Source organism: Embiotoca jacksoni, unplaced genomic scaffold (genome assembly GCF_022577435.1).
Source record: "Embiotoca jacksoni isolate LCO1_2020_lvr unplaced genomic scaffold, fEmbJac1.0.p SCAF_83, whole genome shotgun sequence".
Classification (NCBI taxonomy): Eukaryota; Metazoa; Chordata; class Actinopteri; family Embiotocidae; genus Embiotoca; species Embiotoca jacksoni.
In genome coordinates, this window is record NW_027185440.1 from 574,281 (window position 1) to 593,255 (window position 18,975).

The 18,975-nt window shown below is 42.0% G+C and overlaps 3 protein-coding genes across 6 annotated transcripts; all 3 read left to right on the plus strand.

Moving 5' to 3' along the window:
* The first annotated feature begins 134 nt into the window (after positions 1 to 134).
* Positions 135 to 5,193, plus strand: LOC138192240 (mitochondrial fission factor homolog A-like). Its single transcript, XM_069139510.1, has 7 exons — positions 135 to 275; positions 848 to 1,069; positions 1,306 to 1,484; positions 1,736 to 1,827; positions 1,992 to 2,162; positions 2,655 to 2,730; positions 3,238 to 5,193. Exons 2-7 carry the CDS (start codon positions 853 to 855, stop codon positions 3,367 to 3,369), a joined length of 867 nt encoding a protein of 288 aa, XP_068995611.1. The 5' UTR covers positions 135 to 275; positions 848 to 852; the 3' UTR covers positions 3,370 to 5,193.
* Positions 5,194 to 5,278: 85 nt separating this feature from the next.
* LOC138192237 (probable flap endonuclease 1 homolog) lies at positions 5,279 to 10,600 on the plus strand. The gene is made up of 11 exons (XM_069139507.1): positions 5,279 to 5,562; positions 6,444 to 6,510; positions 6,939 to 7,041; positions 7,279 to 7,333; positions 7,471 to 7,532; positions 7,616 to 7,752; positions 8,553 to 8,613; positions 8,735 to 8,866; positions 8,969 to 9,114; positions 9,230 to 9,374; positions 9,654 to 10,600. Exons 1-11 carry the CDS (start codon positions 5,481 to 5,483, stop codon positions 9,705 to 9,707), a joined length of 1,044 nt encoding a protein of 347 aa, XP_068995608.1. The 5' UTR covers positions 5,279 to 5,480; the 3' UTR covers positions 9,708 to 10,600.
* Positions 10,601 to 10,613: 13 nt separating this feature from the next.
* agfg1b (ArfGAP with FG repeats 1b) lies at positions 10,614 to 18,673 on the plus strand. 4 transcript variants are annotated; one of them, XM_069139499.1, is made up of 12 exons: positions 10,614 to 11,163; positions 12,990 to 13,083; positions 13,365 to 13,480; positions 14,106 to 14,241; positions 14,364 to 14,520; positions 14,686 to 14,793; positions 15,209 to 15,353; positions 15,628 to 15,707; positions 15,848 to 15,907; positions 16,100 to 16,258; positions 16,836 to 16,930; positions 17,117 to 18,673. In XM_069139499.1, the coding sequence occupies exons 1-12, from the start codon at positions 10,997 to 10,999 to the stop codon at positions 17,174 to 17,176; spliced, it is 1,377 nt and encodes a 458-aa protein (XP_068995600.1). In that variant the 5' UTR covers positions 10,614 to 10,996; the 3' UTR covers positions 17,177 to 18,673. The 4 variants fall into 4 exon arrangements, with proteins under 4 accessions (XP_068995600.1, XP_068995599.1, XP_068995601.1 ...); XM_069139498.1 differs by having other exon boundaries at positions 10,615 to 11,163; positions 15,815 to 15,907; XM_069139500.1 differs by lacking the exon at positions 14,686 to 14,793 and having other exon boundaries at positions 10,618 to 11,163; positions 15,815 to 15,907.
* The last annotated feature ends 302 nt before the right edge of the window (positions 18,674 to 18,975 follow it).

Consider the following 18,975-nt stretch of genomic DNA (forward strand, 5'->3'; position numbering starts at 1 on the left):
AGTGTAGTAATTGTGTACGTTCGTTTTCCATCCCGGGTGCTACCTGCTGCTGCGGCTCGAGGGGTGTGACGTTGTGCTTCATAAGCTCCGCCCCGGCGGCCACACCGGGCGATTATTGACAGCCGCACACACACACACACACACACACTGGAGCTGGCAGCCGTACGTCTTTCGGTTTCCGTCCCGGTCGATGCTGTTTATAGGCTGAACGAACAGCGTTTTAAAACACATGACATTTTAAACCCCCCCGGTACTGACAACCACCAACCGCAACGGTAAGTAGCCACAGTATAGACGAAGCTGTGGTTTTTAGCCAGCCTGTTTATTTGCGGACGGTTTCCAGCGCGATGTTGAGCTCACTAATGCTCGTCAGTCATATTAACGTTAGCCGGATACGAGCTAACATGGCGTCTTACGTGCATTTTTTTTTTTATTTTTTTTTATTCATTGACGTTGAAGCCGCGTGTCGACAACAGCTACACCTCATGTTGGTGTTATTGTAATCCCACACAACGTGAAATGCCATTTCTCATACAATACGTAGACGCTTTGGCTGCCCCCCCCCCCCCTCCTCTCCACCCCCCCTGGGAGGACTTGACTCCTCGACGGGACATGCCCTTTAAACGAGGCTCCACATCATGTTGTGGTTGGTACCGTTTGCGGCCACTTGACACTCACATGAGGAGGAGGGGGGGGATGGCGAACATCAGGGTTTAAAGCTCTGATGGGATTATTTAACATTTGACACCCCTGTTTCTGCCATTCTGCCGTCACACACTCAAATACGGATTTGATGTCTTTTATCTGTTGATTATTTATTTCCGTGTTCACTTGATTTCGTTTTTAGGCTGGATGAGTGGGCCAACTTTCACCCCCGCCACTGCAGACGTGGCTGAGATGAACCGCATCCATTATGAGTTGGAGTACACAGAGGGCATCAGCCAGCTCATGCGAATCCCCGACACCCTCAAAGTGGCCTCGGGGAACCAGACGGGGTCCATGTCGCTTCAGCAGCCCTTGCCCGCTCACACAGCTTTGATGCAGGTTCCCGAAAGGATTGTTGTTGCAGGTGAGGACAACAGACACCTGCATGTCTGAGACATGATGTTTGCATCACCCAGAGTTAAATGAGTAAAATAAGCACCGGTCTTAACCCTTTTGCTGGACAGATTACAAATCCCTGAACAAGTGTAAATGAAACAAAATGTGCTAACACCGTGAGCTAAGGAAAGCTAAAACTGTGGTCAACGTGCTCTGTCAAATTTTCTTGACCCCGTGTCCCCCTCCTCTTCACTTTGTCTGCAGGTGATGAAGAGGATCCTCGATTTGGTCGTCCGAGAGACTTGGATCTGATTCAGTCTGTCCCTCCTGTGGACCTCCTGAGCATGAAGGCCCCACCACGTATCCTCACACTTTCAGAACAGCCTCTGGACTCTCTTGAAACGGACCAAACCGCCAACTCGCAGAACAATCCCAGCCAAGTGGTACGTTAAATCAAGGGTTCTGTTCTCCAACCTGTTTTACTTCTCCTATAATGTAAAATATATATAAGTAAAATAATACATCGAAAAGGCCTCACTAACTCATCTTTTTGCAGTAAAAAGCAAACAACCGTCAGCCTTTTTCCAATCAGTGAGGCTGAAATATACGTGGCTGCAATCGAATAATCACGTGTTGGCACTGTTAATCTGTTACGCGAGTCTGACACTTTTTCAAATCTTTGCATCAATAATAGACCAACTTTCACGCTCGGTCTCGAAGGGAACGCAGTGCAAGTGAGAATATGTCTGCTCGTCAGATCAGTCAGATCAGCAGAGGTGACATAAGGTAAGGACACGACTGAATTTGAGACACCTGTTACAACATTGCTTCACCGCTGCTGTCTCTCTATTGCGAGTTCTTATTTCTCTCCTGATTGGTTTAAAAAAACAAAACAAAAAAAAAAAACACCTTGTTTCTCTACCGTTTGTCCCCACTTCTCTCTCTGCCAGTGTAACCCCTTCCCCCTCCGTCCCCCCAGTCCGCTTGTGTCCTCCCCTCTGTTCCCCCGAGGATGCGAACATTAACCTGTTCACAGCTGCCGGGTTCCTGTCGTACATCCAGTCGACGACACGCCGCGCGTACCAGCAGGTCCTTGAAGTCCTGGACGACAGCCATCGCAGGTGATTTCTTTGTTCCTGAAATTTGTGCATTCAGAAAGTTTCTCAGAATAAACAGCTGGTTCTTGGGGGGAAATTTTAAGAAAATTAATTAAATGTTTTTTTTTTTTTTTTTTTAATTTTAAATACAGATAAAGCCACTAACAAGTCAATATGATGAATTACACTGTATGAAAATTGTGCTGAGATGATGTTTGAGATTTGTTGGCATTTGCCATCTAAAAATGTATCATTATTGTTGTTGCACAGCTTTAAATAGTTTATTTCTGGTTCAACAAACTTATTTGGGTTTACTGCTTTAGACTCTCATTTACAACCAAAACATTGTAATGTCTCTTGATGCTCCCATAATGTCCTCAGGCGAGACGTGTGTTGCAAAAAGTTGCCTTTCAGGGGAGTTTTTGTAGGTATGGATACTGTTTTGGAGCTAAGCTAACAGTGTTAAGCATGTTGCTGTTGTAATGACTCTAAATTAAGGTGTGTTCATCTCTACAGGACACACTTGGATCTTGCCCTGGATATAAACCCTGATGAGTCTGGCTTAGTGGACGCCTCCTCGCTGCGACGACAGGTGATATGTCTGGCATGTCTAAACAACTGTCTGGGTCACTCTTTACTACTCTAGTGTGCATAGTGTATGTCTCTTGTCTTTAACGTTAAAATTAGCAGTTGGGGTGCAGTGAAGTTTAGGCAGATTAGTGGCTTTGCAGCGCAGCACACAGCCGGTGTTCACTTTTAGATAGTAGACAAATAAATACATTAGGTTTAAACGAATAAAAACAAAGAACACAAGTACTAACCACAATACTGAGTGGTAAAAAAAAAAGCACACAAAGATTTCTGCCAAAACTAATATTGTTAACTTTTGCTGGGTTGATATAAAATCTGAGGTAAGAAGCACTTTGTCATGTCTGTGGTTGTTTTTGACTCGTGTACTTCTAAATAAAATCATAACCAGTTACTGACAATCCTCTCTATATATGCAAGTAAATCTTAGTCATGCCCAGCACAAGTTGTGTTTATCCTTTTTTAAAGTGTTGAAAAAAAAACCCGTTTGTGCGTTGATGTGTTCACTCAGATTGTGAAGCTGAACCGGCGCCTGCAGCTGCTGGAGGAAGAAAACAAAGAGCGGTCCAAGCGAGAGGTGATCCTGTATTCTGCCACAGTGGCTTTCTGGCTTATTAACACCTGGATCTGGTTCCGTCGCTAATGTGGGACAAGACTGAGTCTCCCAAAACACTGGAAGCCAAATCAATTCCTTGTTAAAGGTGTAGTCATTTGAATTACCTCACGACTCTTTGCTAACATTTGAAGGCAGCCATGGAAAACTGCAAAATCGTCAATAGTCCTAGAACACAACCCCCGTGTGTTTTTATCCTAAATTCTATATTGAGATTTGACTTTTTCATCTGAAAGCTTGGTACTGAGAAGAGAAACAGAATAATGTTTTAGTATATTGAGTAAAAAAAACCAACTAATTTCACAAATGCAGGCCGGGCCACAAAGAGACTTTGGTGAGCTGTTGCCACCACGGTGCTCAAAGTTGGAGTGAAGTTAGCCAACAAGATTCAAAGATTCATCTCTTTATCCCAGTCCTGGCTGAACTGGAAGATGACCAGCAAGACAAAGCACAGTGAAACTACAGCAGGGTGTTTCGCAACGCACTCAGCAACAGCAGTTAGCATCTGCTTTGATGTGCTGAGCTGAGGTTTGACATGTCGCATCAAAAACAAATGCATACCTTATTACGCTAAAACTAGCTACAGTATAGGTTGCTGTCCAATTAATACAATACCTCTGAATCAGTGCTGATGTTTGAGTCAGAGGCTTCCTCTGCCTTTCAAATGCTACACTCATGTTTACTGGAATTAAGGAGAAACTAAACATGGTACAAATCATAAAGGATATTGTAGCAAAAGAAATTGTCAACCTTTAGAGATATATTAAGGTTATTGCACACAAAAAAACTAGGAAAATATCACTGATAGCACCTTTTAAGCTTGATAAATGTTTTGGAGAGTAACAACAGATGTTACATCAGGGGTCGCCAACCTTTTTTTTTTCCTCCCTCCGAGAGCTACTTTGACAAAATGAAAGTGTCTGAGAGCTACTCAAGTGGCTGTCCGACACTTTAAACTTTTACTCGCGTAGCTGAGCTCCACCAAACCAGCTCGATAAGCTTCTTTTATGTGAACAATAACAAATTGATACTCAACACAAACATACTCGAGCAGTATCTCACGAGCTACTGGCTGGAGACCCCGGTGAGGCCTAACATCATTTGTCTTTGTACAGTAAACAACATTTTTAATATCAGACAAATGAGTTGGCAAACAAGGATTTACTTGGCGAGACAAATGTTTTGGGAACGCAGCTACAGGACCAGACGTCTTGTCCGTGTGAAGTAAATATTCATCAGTTGGGTCAGAAACGACTTCTTAAAGTGTCAAAATAAGACTAAATCTAGAGATGCCATAACATTTACTCTGAATGTCCTTTGAGTCCTCCGGTACCCAAAACATTTGTGTACAGTACTTGAATAGCCTGTTGTTAAAACATTATGTCCTTAATGTTATTTTTTTTTTTTGTACTTCTTTGGGAGGCACGTGTCGCGGGATTCTCTTATAAGCTTGGTGAAGTGGCAACAAAAATACTAAGATTATTACTGTGAAGTGCTGCTGTTTTTCCACGACTTTGTTTTTTTTTTTCCACAAAATTTGACCTTCATGGTTGTTGTTTTTTTCCCCACCAAGTTACCTACGAGATTAAAAGCATGGACTCTGTGGTTTTATACATCATACAGTGTGATATAAATCTCAGAGCCAATGTGCGTATGATCATGTGTAATAGAAGGCGACGATTATGACATTGATGTCATTATTTTTGAATATGAACGTATTTCATGCGAGGTTTATTTATCATAGATATTACAGAAGCATCTGGACCTACATGTATCACATAAAGCTGGAGTTGTAATATATGAACACATTCGTTGTTTGTAAATATCTTTGCTGTAATAAATGATGGATGTTGATTTCTTCCAGACCCCTGCATGTGTGTGTGCACTGCTGACCCCTGCTGCTCCATTAGGTATTGTGCGACACCAGGAAGCTCTTGCCGTGTTTTTGACAGGACATCGTTGTGTACAGGTGTCGCGTAATTAAAGCTCCTGCCACAGTCCGTGTTTGCGAAGCAAAGGATTCACAAACCAAGTGGGAAAACCGACGTGACATTATTATTATTATTATTTATTTATTTTTTTTGCACTCGTTTTCTACCGGAAGTTTAAACGGAGAAGCAGAGCTGCCTCCTGACGGCACAATGGGGATCACTAAACTGGCCGATTTAATCCGCTCCGACGCCTCCGATGCTATTTCTCACAAGGATATCAGCGACTACACAGGTAACACACCTGATCAGGATGGACCAGGTCCTTGGTAGCACGTTAATCTCTTAATGGGAAACACTGGTATGAGCCAGCTGCTAACGTTAGCAGTCAGTCATCTGACTACCAGCTCCGCTAAAAAGAAGTTGTGATTGTGACACCCGACATGATAAAGTCTCTTTTAAAGTATTACTTTTCCCATGAATATGTCACGTTAAATGCAGCCGCCACAGGGACACTCACTAAAATATTTTGAAGCAGGTAGTTGGTTCATTGAGTATTTACATTTCCTGCTTATTAGTATTTCTACTGAACTTAATAACCCGTCACATTTTAGAGCAAGACAGATTTTGATGTCAAAACATGATTAGTTTAAGATCAGAATAACTGGAGTGATAGATTTGAGTTTTTCTTCCACCACTGCTTAAATATTTAAGTTGATCAAAAAGAGTCACTTAAGAAATGTTCATCTCATACTTTTAGATGCATAAAGCTGTTTAAAAAAAAACCTGAATTACTTGTAATGTAACCAAGTATGTGAACATAGTATTATCTACTTTATAAATCTGCATTACAGACAGCATGTTAATGTTGGAAACATTATGAAAGGTCCGTAATAGTAAATACTGCTTATGTCAAGTAATTTGCACTGACTTCCATTGACTAACGTAACATTATTTGTTTAGTTTAAAAAAAAAAGTGCATAAAAATACTTTCCTCACCAAATAGTGGAGAAAGAGTACTTAATACTGTAGATCTGTCGAAGTACCATACTTGAATGAATGTAATCAGTTACATTTGACATTTGGTCAGGAGAGGATGTGGTATCCAAGCTCTTAAAGACCAAAGAGAAATTGGACTATTTTGTCTTCATGCTGCTGCTGTCTTACACTCCACAGGGAAAGTAGTGGCACTGGATACGTCCATTATTGTGAACCAGTTCCGTGCTGCAACACCTTTACTCAGGTGAGCTCTTTCATAACCGGTGACATGTTGTGTCCTACTAAACTGGAGCAAATACAGATTTCACAAACACCTGCACGATGGAAGGCCATCTAATAAAATCACCCTGCTGTACATTTTCTTGATATATAAAACAGGGTTTGTTGAGATTGCCTCATTTGTTGTGTGTTAATTGACTTAAGTTGTACTTTATGAAACTGCACTTTGTGATGTTTTATTGGACTGCATTATGTTGAACAGTGTTTCTGATATATTTATCATCTCATTTACATATAATCAACACCTAATCAATACGAATCACCATCCATAAAGGTAAATCAAGACCTCCGAGACACAGTATCAGCATGTTACAGGACGTTTAATCGTGTGCAGAGGTTTCTGTTCTTTGGTCAGTGTATATGTGTGAACTGTTCTTGATTTCTTCTCTCCAGCCCCCTGACAGGTCTCTTCTTTCGTACGCTCGCCTTCCTTGAACACGACATAAAGCCGGTCTTTGTGTTTGAAGGAAAGCCTCCTGCGGAAAAGATACCTGTTGTAAGAGACACTTTATTTTTTGACTCGACTTCATACTAAACATGTCCTCCAGGTGTATTTAAGACTGTAATGGGTCAGAGAGAGAGACTCCCACTAGAATTGGTCACATTACATTTGTCCATTGGAGAAAATATTGCAAACCAGGAAGTGAATGTGATGAAGCAGTGTTGTGTGACAGAGATGGCGGACACCTGTTGGGTGATACGGATGACTTACTGAAGCCCTTCTGTTTTGCAGCTTGAGAAGCGAGCTAAGGCATCTGGTTGGATGTCACCCAACCGGACAGGCGCAGGTACATCTACGCAAAGATATAAAAGAAAATGGTTTGAGGTTTCAATAGTTTTAGAGCTTGTTGTATTCCTGAGACACACTGGTAATATTATTTTGATGTTCTTAACTAAATCTTTGAGTCTTCTGTGCTCACTGCAGCATCATCTCAGACCAGAGATTGTCTGGAGCTCCTGAAGCATCTGGGTGTGCCTGTCATCCAGGTACAACCTGCTACACATTAAATATACCCTCTTATTCGTTTCTTCCCCTCACCTCTTCATGCACTGAAATCTTTGTCTCCCAGGCTCCAGGGGACGCTGAGGCACTGTGTGCCCAGCTGGTGATCGAGGGTACTGTGGACGCTGTGGCATCAGAGGACATGGACACACTGCCGTTTGGAGCCAGTGTTCTTATTCGCCAGCTGAATGCCAATAAGAACAGGTAGGAACTGTGTAATTTATGTGCCACTCAGAGGTTTTCTTACATTTCAATTCACATATTAACAGGATTTACTGGCAAGTAATGATTTTGGCAAGTTTCCAGTGCATGGCACAGGTATTAAGGTTGGTAGATTTTCCTCCTTTATGAGTGCACTACATAGAATTTAAGCTTGAGATATTTTTTTCATTGTGAACAGAGTGAATATATTACCTTTGTCTGTAGAAAATTAAACCCAAACACTTCTTCCTGTCCTTCATACACGTGTTAATGTGTAAATGAGGATGAGAGAGTATTGGCACATAAGGTCATCTTTAGTTGCACACTTGTAGTGATACAGTTGTATTTATAGTAACTGAGTTTGGGAGTCCCATAATCAGAGCACACATCCTGTTAGATGGTGGTTCACCACATAACTATTATTGCTACAGTAATTCTGAAAAGACAAGAAGAAGAAGAAATGTACTTTTAATTGATCTTGCAGGACACAGCAGCAGCACGCTGTCAGATGAAGATTAACTGCACACAGTCCTTTAGCAGATACTTAGCCAGTAAGATCATACATATATAATAGCTGCTGGACATGCAGATGGGCTACACTGTGGCCCATCTGCATGTCCATATATAACCATTGGATACACAGTGAATAATGAACACACAGGGCTGAGTGTAGCTGATATATCTTTTATGAGAAGACTGCTTCATTGACTAAAGTCCAGTGTTACACTTTATTTACAGAAGGGCACAGAAGAGAGACTTATAGGCTGAACTGGTGTTGATTCTTTGTTTTTGTTTTTTCACAGTGAAGTCATTGAATATTCTTTACCCAAGCTGTTGGAGAAACTCCAAATTAGTCAAGAGGAGGTAAGACTAGGACATTGATCAAGATGTCTTTGAAAGCATACAAAGTACATCTATAAATTACAAGGATACCACTCTACGGAAATTAGTACTTTAACCATCTTATTTTGAAAATTTCTACCAGCTTGTTGACCTGTGTATTTTACTGGGCTGTGACTACTGTGACAAGATACCTGGTCTGGGTCCTAAGAGAGCTCTGACACTGATCCAGAAGCACCGTACGATTGAGAATGTGGTTTTGCATATCAACAGACAGGTATTACACAAACAGACAGTGTTGTTTATTGCGCTGTCTTTACGGTTTATTACTAAAAAATCTGTAAGATCTAATCAGACCATAATATCTGCTGCCCTTCAGACCCATCCTGTACCACATTCCTGGAAGTACGAAGAAGCAAGGAGGATATTCTTGGATGCACCACAAACTTCAGCTACTGGACTCATCTGGACTGAGCCGGATGAAGAAGCCTTGGTCCGGTTCCTCTGTCACGTCAAACACGTTAAGTACGTACTCTTGATGGCTCTGTTTTTCCTTAACCCCATCTTCATTTTCACATACTTTGTTTTATCTTTACAATTTGAACAATCTTAAACTTCATTTGTGTTGATATGTCTTTAGGGAACAGAGGATTCGTCACCGAATGGAGACGTTCTGGGACGTGCGGAAAAAAAAGCGGGACAAGAGGGAAAAGGAGAAGGCAGCAGGACAAAGCAGGCAGACAAACATTGAGGACTTTTTTAGAGTTACAAGAAAGAGACAGCAGGTGAACACAGCAAATGATCATCTCCAAAAATACATTTGAATTTGTCCTTTTTAAAAACTTTTATTTTGATTCAGAGCTTGATTTATTAGATTAAAAGATTAAAAAAAAATAACTACATTTGTAATACTAAAAAGTCATAATTTGTACTAAATTATAATAAAGCAGGAAAACTTGTATCTTTGTTTATGACAGAAAATAGTGAAAAAGACTCACAATACAAATAACTTTCAGCAGTTCAGTGTTTATTTGTCTGATCATTTCTTCTCTCTTTTCGTCCAGCCTGAGGAAGCTGCAGACTCTTCAAGCAACAGAAAAAGACCAAAGTCCAAATAAACCTGCCACCATTGTTGTCTCCACCGACAGAGAAAGAGAGTTGTTTGCATCTGCCTCCCTATTGAGACATCGCAAAGAATTATGTACCAGTTTGTCAGATCTCTAATCTCAATCTTTAATTTGTGCCACAAGATAATTTTTATTTTACAAAAGCCATTATGTTACATTCTTGTTCTCAGAGAAAACTTTTGAAATTTTGAGAATTTTACTGAATGGTATTTCATTCATTTTCATTTTATCTTCTGTAACTCAAGTAATTTAGAACAACATTTAGAGACAGCGGCTCTATGTGTCGGAAAATGGTTTTGCAGTTACAGGTGACTGAGCTTTTCCAAGTGCCTTTAAGTTTCAACTGAATGTAAAAAAAAAAAGGCAAAACGGGCCGTTTTGCAACACATCGACTTCAAGTCCTCGTGTATGCATGAGCGCTGCCCCGTCTGACAATACAATAATCTGATCTTGTATAAACACTCCACAACAATGCAATTTACTGAGCAGTTCTTCAGTGCATCCAGCAGTTTCCTGCAAAGCCACCAAGAAAAGCAGAGCAGGAGGTGGACGGCTCTGAAAGAGAACAGTGTGATCACTGTCAGGGAGGCCTTTCCTCGAGCCAAAACTGGAGACAGGGGATGTCTCATTGCTGGATATTCAATGAGCACCTGTTGTGTAAAGGCTGCCAAGAAGAGACCAAAGACTTGAATTTTAAAAACATGCCCAAAAGTGGTATAGTGTCTAAAAGAGAGGGTGGGAGGTTTAAATCCACACATTGAAAATGTGTTATTTAAAAAACAAAAACAAAAACATGTTAATATATATATATATATTATGTTTTTATATATAATGCTGTTTAAATGTCCTTTTTTACATTACACTAATGTTTAAATCTATTTGGTCGCGTGGTGTTCTTGTGACCGGATGCAAACTGTTAAATTTGCTATGTTTTCATAGCACCATTTTTTTTTGATGATTGTTTTCCGAAGTATTTCCAAACGAGTGTTACTTTGACTCAAACTCCGAGGCGTCCTTCCAAACCAGCAGGTGGCGCCGGTGCTGCTGAAGCCGGTGGATTCCTCACTTCTTCTTCTTCTTCTTTTTTTTTTTTTGTACACGTAGAAGAAGAAGTTTGTCAGTCGCCCAGTCTTCCCCGGTAGACCTCTCAGCAAGGTGTCTCCCTGCCGACGTACGCGGCGAGCCTGCCTTGAAGACACCCGCCCTGCTCCGGGTCCCTTGACCTAACTCCCCCCCTTCCTCCTCCTCCTCCCCGGTGATACCAGCCGCTGTTTTCGGCCATGGCGACGAGTGCGAAGCGAAAGCAGGAGGAGACTCATCTGAAGATGCTCCGGGAAATGACGAGCCTGCCCGCGAATAGGAAATGCTTCGACTGCGACCAACGCGGCCCGACCTATGTCAACATGACAGTGGGCTCCTTCGTCTGTACCACCTGCTCCGGGATCTTGTGAGTTCTCTTTCGGGTGAAAGTCCGGTATTTGTCGCTTACGGTGTCCACCGGGCGACGGACGAGGACCGGCGCCGCTGTCCCGTCGGGCGGTCCGGCGCCGACTCGGCGGTACTGTTAGCTCGTTAGCTAGTGGTGAAGTCCGGACAGGTAACGTTGACGACACCTCGGTTTCGGCCCCCCCCCCCCCCCCCCCACCGGGGGGAGAGGGGGATCAGGGAGGGGTTTGGGCTGGGTGGTGTCGGCAGGTCGTTTAAAGCGTTGCCTCAGTGGGATACGATATGCGGTTTTGGTAAGATCCATGTCGGCTGAGTGTGAGAGGTCGGTGTCGGTAGTTTATTACCGGTGTGGTCGAGGTGAGCCTGACGTTGGGTTCACAGCTAACAGGCACATATTTGACCACCGTGTTTGAAAACAGCACGTGAGGCGGGGAGGAGGAGGAGGGAGGGGGGACACCTCCTCTAGTTGAACTTTAGCTGGACCTCCGACCAGGGATCACACACACACACACACACACACACACCTAGATAAGAAGGACCAGGGTGGGTCCTGAACATGAAGTAGTAGTTGAGAGACAAAACTTGTGCAATGAAACCACTTCTTCTTCTTCCTCAGAAACTCACATCATTAAGAAATCACAGCCAGGATTTAGGCAACGAATCGGATCCACTGCAACATCCTGTCCGCCCACACCCTTTTACAATCGTTCATTTCTGCTTATCCTTCGTGACAGCATGTCACACGAGTTCAACTAAAAGATGGTGCAAGCCTCCATCCAAGGCAGCTCGTGGTGGCTTCACCACCAGGATGCAGACACGCTGCGTTACAGTCTGTTAATACGCGTACGAACTTATCAATATTTCAGGAACATTTCATTGACGAGGTCTTAAGATGTGTGTTATTTAAAGATTCATGAGTCTGTGTCCGTCTCGGTGGTGAAACTGCACGGCGTGCTCGGTTAGGAGAAGTTTGAATACACAAATTGTTGATGAATGAAGTGCTTATAAAAAGGAAAGTTTTTCCTAATTTTTTTGTTTTGCGACATTCAATCACCCCGAGTTAATTGTATCTTTTTTTTTTTAGCACTGATCAGACATATGAAATGTCTTTTTTTTTTTGACCATATCATGTAAATCAAGTACAAAATTACAATTAAAGCTTGTAGTTTACGGCATGTAGAAACGTCTGTGTCGGCCTCCGAAGTTTTGATCTGTCGGAAAGCTCCGTCAAGTTGCCGTGAGCAGCAGTTTGAAATCCTGCCACAAATTCTGGTTTGGATGGAGGTCTGGGCTCGTAGTTTATCAGCCAATATACAAAGTTCCTCAGGATTTCATTGACGTGATCTTTTTACTGAGCTGGTTTCAGACCACACTCTCCATCCTTACAGCATATTTCTTTCAGTCAGATTTTTGGCTCTGCCGATCTGTTATTAAGCTCGTCTTCTTTGTGTCCCGTCTTTCTCGCTTGAGGCACATTTTATATTATTATTTGTATGTTTAAACGATTGACCTTACGATACTTTTTGCCACACATTGGTGTTGTGTGTCTGAATGTAAAATCCCTTGTCACAAACAATTAATAATTCAGTGCTTTTGTCACAGATTGTTTAGTATTTTAGAAATGTCTGTTAAATGTTCACGTTGACACTCGCCTGCTGCGTCCCAAACAGAGAGTAGTCCTGAATGCATTTGCTCTGAAAAGAAAACCTTCCAGAATAAGTGTGGTTTGGGTTTTTGTTTGTTTGTTTCATGTAACATGAACAGCCTCGGGTTGCATGATCCTGCCGCTCCTGCTCTTCAGCTAACGTATACCTCCTTCACCCACAGGCGAGGACTGAATCCCCCACACAGAGTGAAGTCCATCTCTATGACCACATTCACACAGCAGGAAATTGAGTTCTTACAGAAACACAGCAATGAGGTATCCTGCTCACTTTACACCAAAGGACTCAGCACATTGTTCAACATTATTTTCACAGTCGTGGCTGTGGCTTGATTTAGTAGTCTCATCTGGGTCTTTGTTGAGCCCTCCTTAGTCAACTTATTGGAATTCTTTCTCCCGATTTCTCATCACCCCCCCCCCCCCTTTCCCTTTACTTTCTCTCACCTCTCTCCCCGGCTTTGCCACCCCCCCGCCCCTCCCACCACCACCCCCAATCCCCTCCTTACCTCCCACTCTCCTCATTCCTGTGCCCCCTGTAGGTCTGTAAACACATCTGGTTGGGCCTCTATGACGACAGGACATCAGTTGTTCCAGATTTCCGAGAACCACAGAAAGTAAAAGAGTTCCTTCAGGAAAAATACGAAAAGAAAAGATGGTAATACAAACTTGTTTTTTCATTAGTTTGATACGATTTGAAAGAGTAAAATCTGATGTTAGAAGATCACATTGCCAAACTCTTATTTCAGTTCTTCCACCTGTGGACACACATTGTTAAAATGGTTGAATTAAAAAGTAATTATACTTGGATGCACACTTTAAACCATGTTTAAAAGCTAGTAAATACTTCAAAGTGCTAAGCAGTCAAGACGTTCTGCAGATCACCCAGTAATGCTGGATTGTACCTATCAGCTGTGATGCAGAGAACAAGAGTGCTGAGAGTTAAGTGTTACCCTGAGAAAAAAACTTTTTTGGAGTTTGGGATTTGGTTAACCGAATGTTTCAGCTCAGTAGCACGCTCTTCATTGTCTCTGGCTTTTTTTTTTATGTCCACGTGTCTTTTTCTGCTTTTGCTGCAGAGTTTGTGGAAATGAATTCCAAATCTCAAACGTTCCCATTTAACCAGATTAAAATATTCCCTTAAAATCATAAGAAAAATCGAACATTCAAATACATGAGAAACATTGAAAACATCCTCTTTGTTTGGTAGAAAGGGCATCAGTGAAATCATGTTCCTCAATATGTCTGTACATCTGTGCTGGTGCTCTTTCCTGAATGCCTAGGTATGTTCCTCCAGACCAGGCCAGGGCAGTAGCAAGTGTGCCGTCTGTGTCCGGCTCCTCAGCAAGCAGCACTGGCAGCACCCCAGAAGTCCAACCCCTCAAAACCCTGCAGCTCAACAGGACCCCGCTGCGCCAGGTAAGAGAGATCCACACGGAGCCTCATTCTGCTCATTAAAACATCGATTAATGTCTTTTATTGGAATTTAGTCGGGGAAAAGTTTGGAAACCTGTTTTCGTTCTACTACTACCACCACCCAGTCTCCAGGGCTAGGTCGGTCCCAGGTTCACAATGCCGCTCAGGAGAAGAAGTTTGACTTGCTCTCAGCCCTGGGAGGGGACATCTTTGCTGCTCCGCCTACTCAAACTGCCACCTCCACCAACTTTGCCAACTTTGCACATTTTCCAAGCCAGTCAGGTAACATACATGTCAAAAGTCCAGTATTTTATTGAGATCAAACTAATCAAAAATATAAATACTGAGCAGAATGTGCTCTTTGTGTTGTCATTATCCCACACGTTTCCCCTGCCATTGTTTTTATTTCCACATTCATCATTAATTTTTCCATGTGTACGGCTGCAGCACCTCAGGGTAATTCAAATACCAACTTTGCCAACTTTGAAGCATTCGGAAACACTGCAATTCCATCCCATCTGAGCACGTCACCTCCCTCAAAGTCCTTTTCATCAGGTACCACCTTTCCCATCATTGTCTTCTCTCCATCCTGTCCACACATACTCACCTCAGTATTTCTCTTCTTTATTTCTTACCTTCTGTGTCCACTGAGCAAACCCTTTCTGTACCTAGCAGAGCTGGTGATCGTCACTGTTGTTGCTTAGCAACCTCTGAAACTTGATGGAAGTACATTTCTCTTGGATAAGATTTAAAACTAATGCTCAGCACAGTGAACACTTTTCACACACCGACACATTTCACATCAGTACATCTTTTCAATTAGAATAATTTAAGAAAGACACCTCAGAAGTGCTGATAAAGGGAGACAGCCAGTGGGCATTTTGCCCTAAAACTAATTATTAGGGTGTGCCTCTGTGTGCTTATGCTACGTGAAGTTTGAGTAGTTTTTATTTTTTATATTTGCTGAAAGGGGGAGGAGTGCCAATTCCGTCAATGTCTAGTGCCGTCGCTGCCCACTCCCAGACTGGGAGCAGCTCAGGGGACCGCTATGCTGCTCTGGCTGAGTTGGACAATGAGCTCAGCTTCTCGGTCTCCTCAGGCAGCAATGTGCCAGGGTGAGAGACTGGCAGACACACACACGCACACACAGCTTCTCCAGAAAATGTTTTTTTTTTCTTCACACATTCCCTCTGCAAACCTGACAAGGTTTGAAATAATACTGCGTGAATACCACCTGAAATTCAATGTTTGCCGTGTTTAATAATGTTACTCGTGTGGTGCAGCAGATGAGCAAAGGATGTGTGTTTTATAAAGGTTCATTGACGCCCGTCATGTACTGCGTTTGTTAAAAGGATGTAAAAACATTTCATTGCATCCTTTTCTTTACAGGAACATATTTGGACCGGTGCTCGGTTCATCGCCGGCTCAGAATCCACCTGTATTACCCAGCATGCAGCCTGGCTTTGGAGGTGGTCATAGTTATTTCTACTACAATGATGCATACAGACTTAAAGTGCATATTGTTACATTGTTCCATGTAGCTGCAAGACTCATTTTGTGACTGTATATCTTCTAGCCGTCCCAAACACCAATCCTTTTGTTGCTTCAGCCATCGCCCCGGAGATGGCCATCAACCCTTTCCAAACCAATGGCAGAGCTCCAGCTCCAGGTGTGTGGACATTAAAGGTTCAACTTACTTTACTTAATGCTACATGTTTTTTTGCTTAATCATTTCTGTTGATGTAACCCAGTTACATTGCCAAGGAGCTTTGTGATTTTCCAAAGTATGTAGAATTGACTCCTCCTCGTGTGTGTATGTGTGTGTTGTTCACTGTACACACATGCTGTGTGTGTCTCATAGCCTCGTTTGGTACTGGCTCTATGAGCATGCCTGCCGGCTTTGGGAATGCGTCTTCCTACTGCCTCCCGACCAGTTTCAGCGGAAACTTCCAGCAGCAATTCCCTGGCCAGGCCCCCATCCCTTACTCTCAACCGGGACCCTATCACCCTCAGTCTAATGGTTAGTGGCCTCCCACCTCCCTCTGTCCTATTACCCTGTTGCACCTGTGCAGCACCTGCCAGTGATCTGCTGCCCTTTTTTCTGGCCTGAACCTGATACTTTCTTTATTTACGTGATGGCCCTCTGCAGTGAGGATTGAAGCCTTGCAGCCCCAAATTTTAAGTGTGACTTGTCAGTGGCAGCTACTGCACAGTAATAAAAGGTTGCATTTAGGGCACAAAGCTTTTTGGTTTGCCCTCTGGTCCAGAAAGAAAATGACAAACAAATGTTTCTTTCACTCACAAGGCTCTGTTGACACCTGAATGCAATCTGACATGCTGGGGCTTGGCTCTTGTGGTTTTTTTTTCCTCCTCTTTACAGTCTTAGTCCCTGAGCATTTTTGAATGTTTCCTCTCATTATTTAACTTGTAAAATCACTTTTTGTGTCTGACTCTTTGTTGGTTTCTCTTCGTGGCGTGTTGATATAAAAATTGTAGTGAAGTAAAAGGAAAATACAACCTCTTATCACACATTGCTTAACTGCTGGGAGAGATAAGACTCAACCTGTTGTAAATCCCTTTCCCTCTGTCACCCCCAGGCCCTGCATTCCCAGTCTACGGTCAGAACAAGCCCTCGATCACGCCCTTTGGGCAGCCAATGGCTGTCTCTGGCATGTCCAATAATCCGTTCATGGTGAGCATGCATTGTTTATTGTTTTCCCAATGTTTCAAAGACTGCTAAAGGGCTTTGTCAAGTCCGTAAAAACGAATTGATCGATTTCACCGAAAGCTTTACTGTTCATAACATTTAATTTGAAGGACGCAAGTGATCTTTTCTGCTTGTGTCTTAAATCTTAACTCGGACTCTCTCTTCTTTCAGGCAGGAGCACCGGCCGGGTCATTCCCTTCAGGTGGTTCATCCACCAACCCTTTCCTGTAGCACAGCTCCCGGTCCTCACCACCAGAGGGCAGCATGCAGCACATATTCAACGCACCCGTTCTGTCACGCAATTAGTGGCAGTACATTTCTTAAAAAAAAAAGAAAGAAAAAGACTTATGTTTTTTTTTTTTTCATAAAAAAAAGTTTACAACACTATGAAGGAGTACAAAGGACTATACTGATGACTAAGGGACTGTTATGGGGGAAAATGTACTGTTGGACTATATACAATACATTATATGCTTTTTATTTTTTGTTTATAACTAAGCTCTGTGCATATCACCATTTGTAATCACAATGAAGTACATGCTATGTATAACAAGGACTGAATTAACAAGGGTGAGTATACACACACCTTGTGGGAAAAAAAAAAACCCCACTACAAACTATCTACATAGGTAAGGGTATACATTTTAAGATTATTAACAGGGTTTCCATCCAAATTCATGATCTGTGGTTTGAGGCAGTCATGATGATGCAGGTGTTTCATTTTCAAAAGGGATTTCTTTTTGTTATTTTAAGCTTATTGCTACTATATTGGCACTAAGGAGCTTCTTTTATTAACGTGCTACTCCTGAGAGACAAAAGTTGCCTATAGCCCAAAGCAACCAAACCCACATCTTATATTTTCAGAGAAACCGGACACAGCATGGATCCTAGACTATTTGTCAACCGTTTAGATATTGCCAATGTCTATGAAAAAGAGTATGGGCTAAATTTTGGGTTTGAAACCAAGTGCAGCTTTTTGAATATGAGGCCAGCAGAGACTTCACATGTTTTTAGCGCAACAGGAAAAAGGGACAGGCACGTCTGCTACAGCACAAATTGAGGAAAGACAAGGAGTGCAGGCGTTAAGATGAGTATTCCTCTGCCTGTTACTTGACCTTATTGATGAAACATTAGTAAAATGGTTTTGTATCTTCTAGCAACCTAATTTCTGCTTGTTGAAGCATATTTCAAATAGTCGCTATATTTTATGAATATGGTAAAGACAAAAGGAAAGACTGTTAGTCAGAGCTTCACGGTTGTGCGTATGATCCAAACTCGGTTACCTCTAAACAAGTGACATGCGTTCACCTGTTCGTGGTTGACTTGTTCTTTTGACAGGGAATGACAGATTTACCAGACCCTGCCTTGGCAACAACATACAACACTTAAAAACAAAATACCTGTGCGATGTTATGTTGTATTCACCACACTCCCTTGATATCTGTCCTCTTCTTTGCCTTGTTAGTGAAACGCTTTTGAGGAGAAGACAGAATGAGGAGAAATATTGACCTGGTTTGCTTTAAAATAAGGCAAAGGAAAAGAACATTCATTCAGGGATTATTACTTTACTGGATCAGCCTGTGACTCTGGAGAACCAGGGTCTCATTTGTGCCACCCATGACTAACAATGAATTTGACATTTGTGTTTCTTGTCTTTACAAGAATAGGTAAGTAAATGTGTACATATATAAATATATGTATAAATAAATTAAAAGATTTTTAACTACATTTTTGAGTTTGTGGATTTATCTGTTAAAACAATATTTATTCCAGCAGAGGGGTAACTAAACAGTTAGGTCCGCCCACCTGAAACTAATCAACTAATTCAACAGCTGTGATTCATTCTTCCTTTATGAATGTTTTATTGCTCATGGAAACTTTTAGCTGATAGATTTTGCTGATTTATTGTTTGTCAAATTTATTTCATTTAAAGTAAATATTAGAAACATTTACTATAGCACTATGCTACAATTCAAGTCTGCAAAACTCCAAGCTCCAGTTAAATCAGCACCAAAACAAAGTACTAAGTT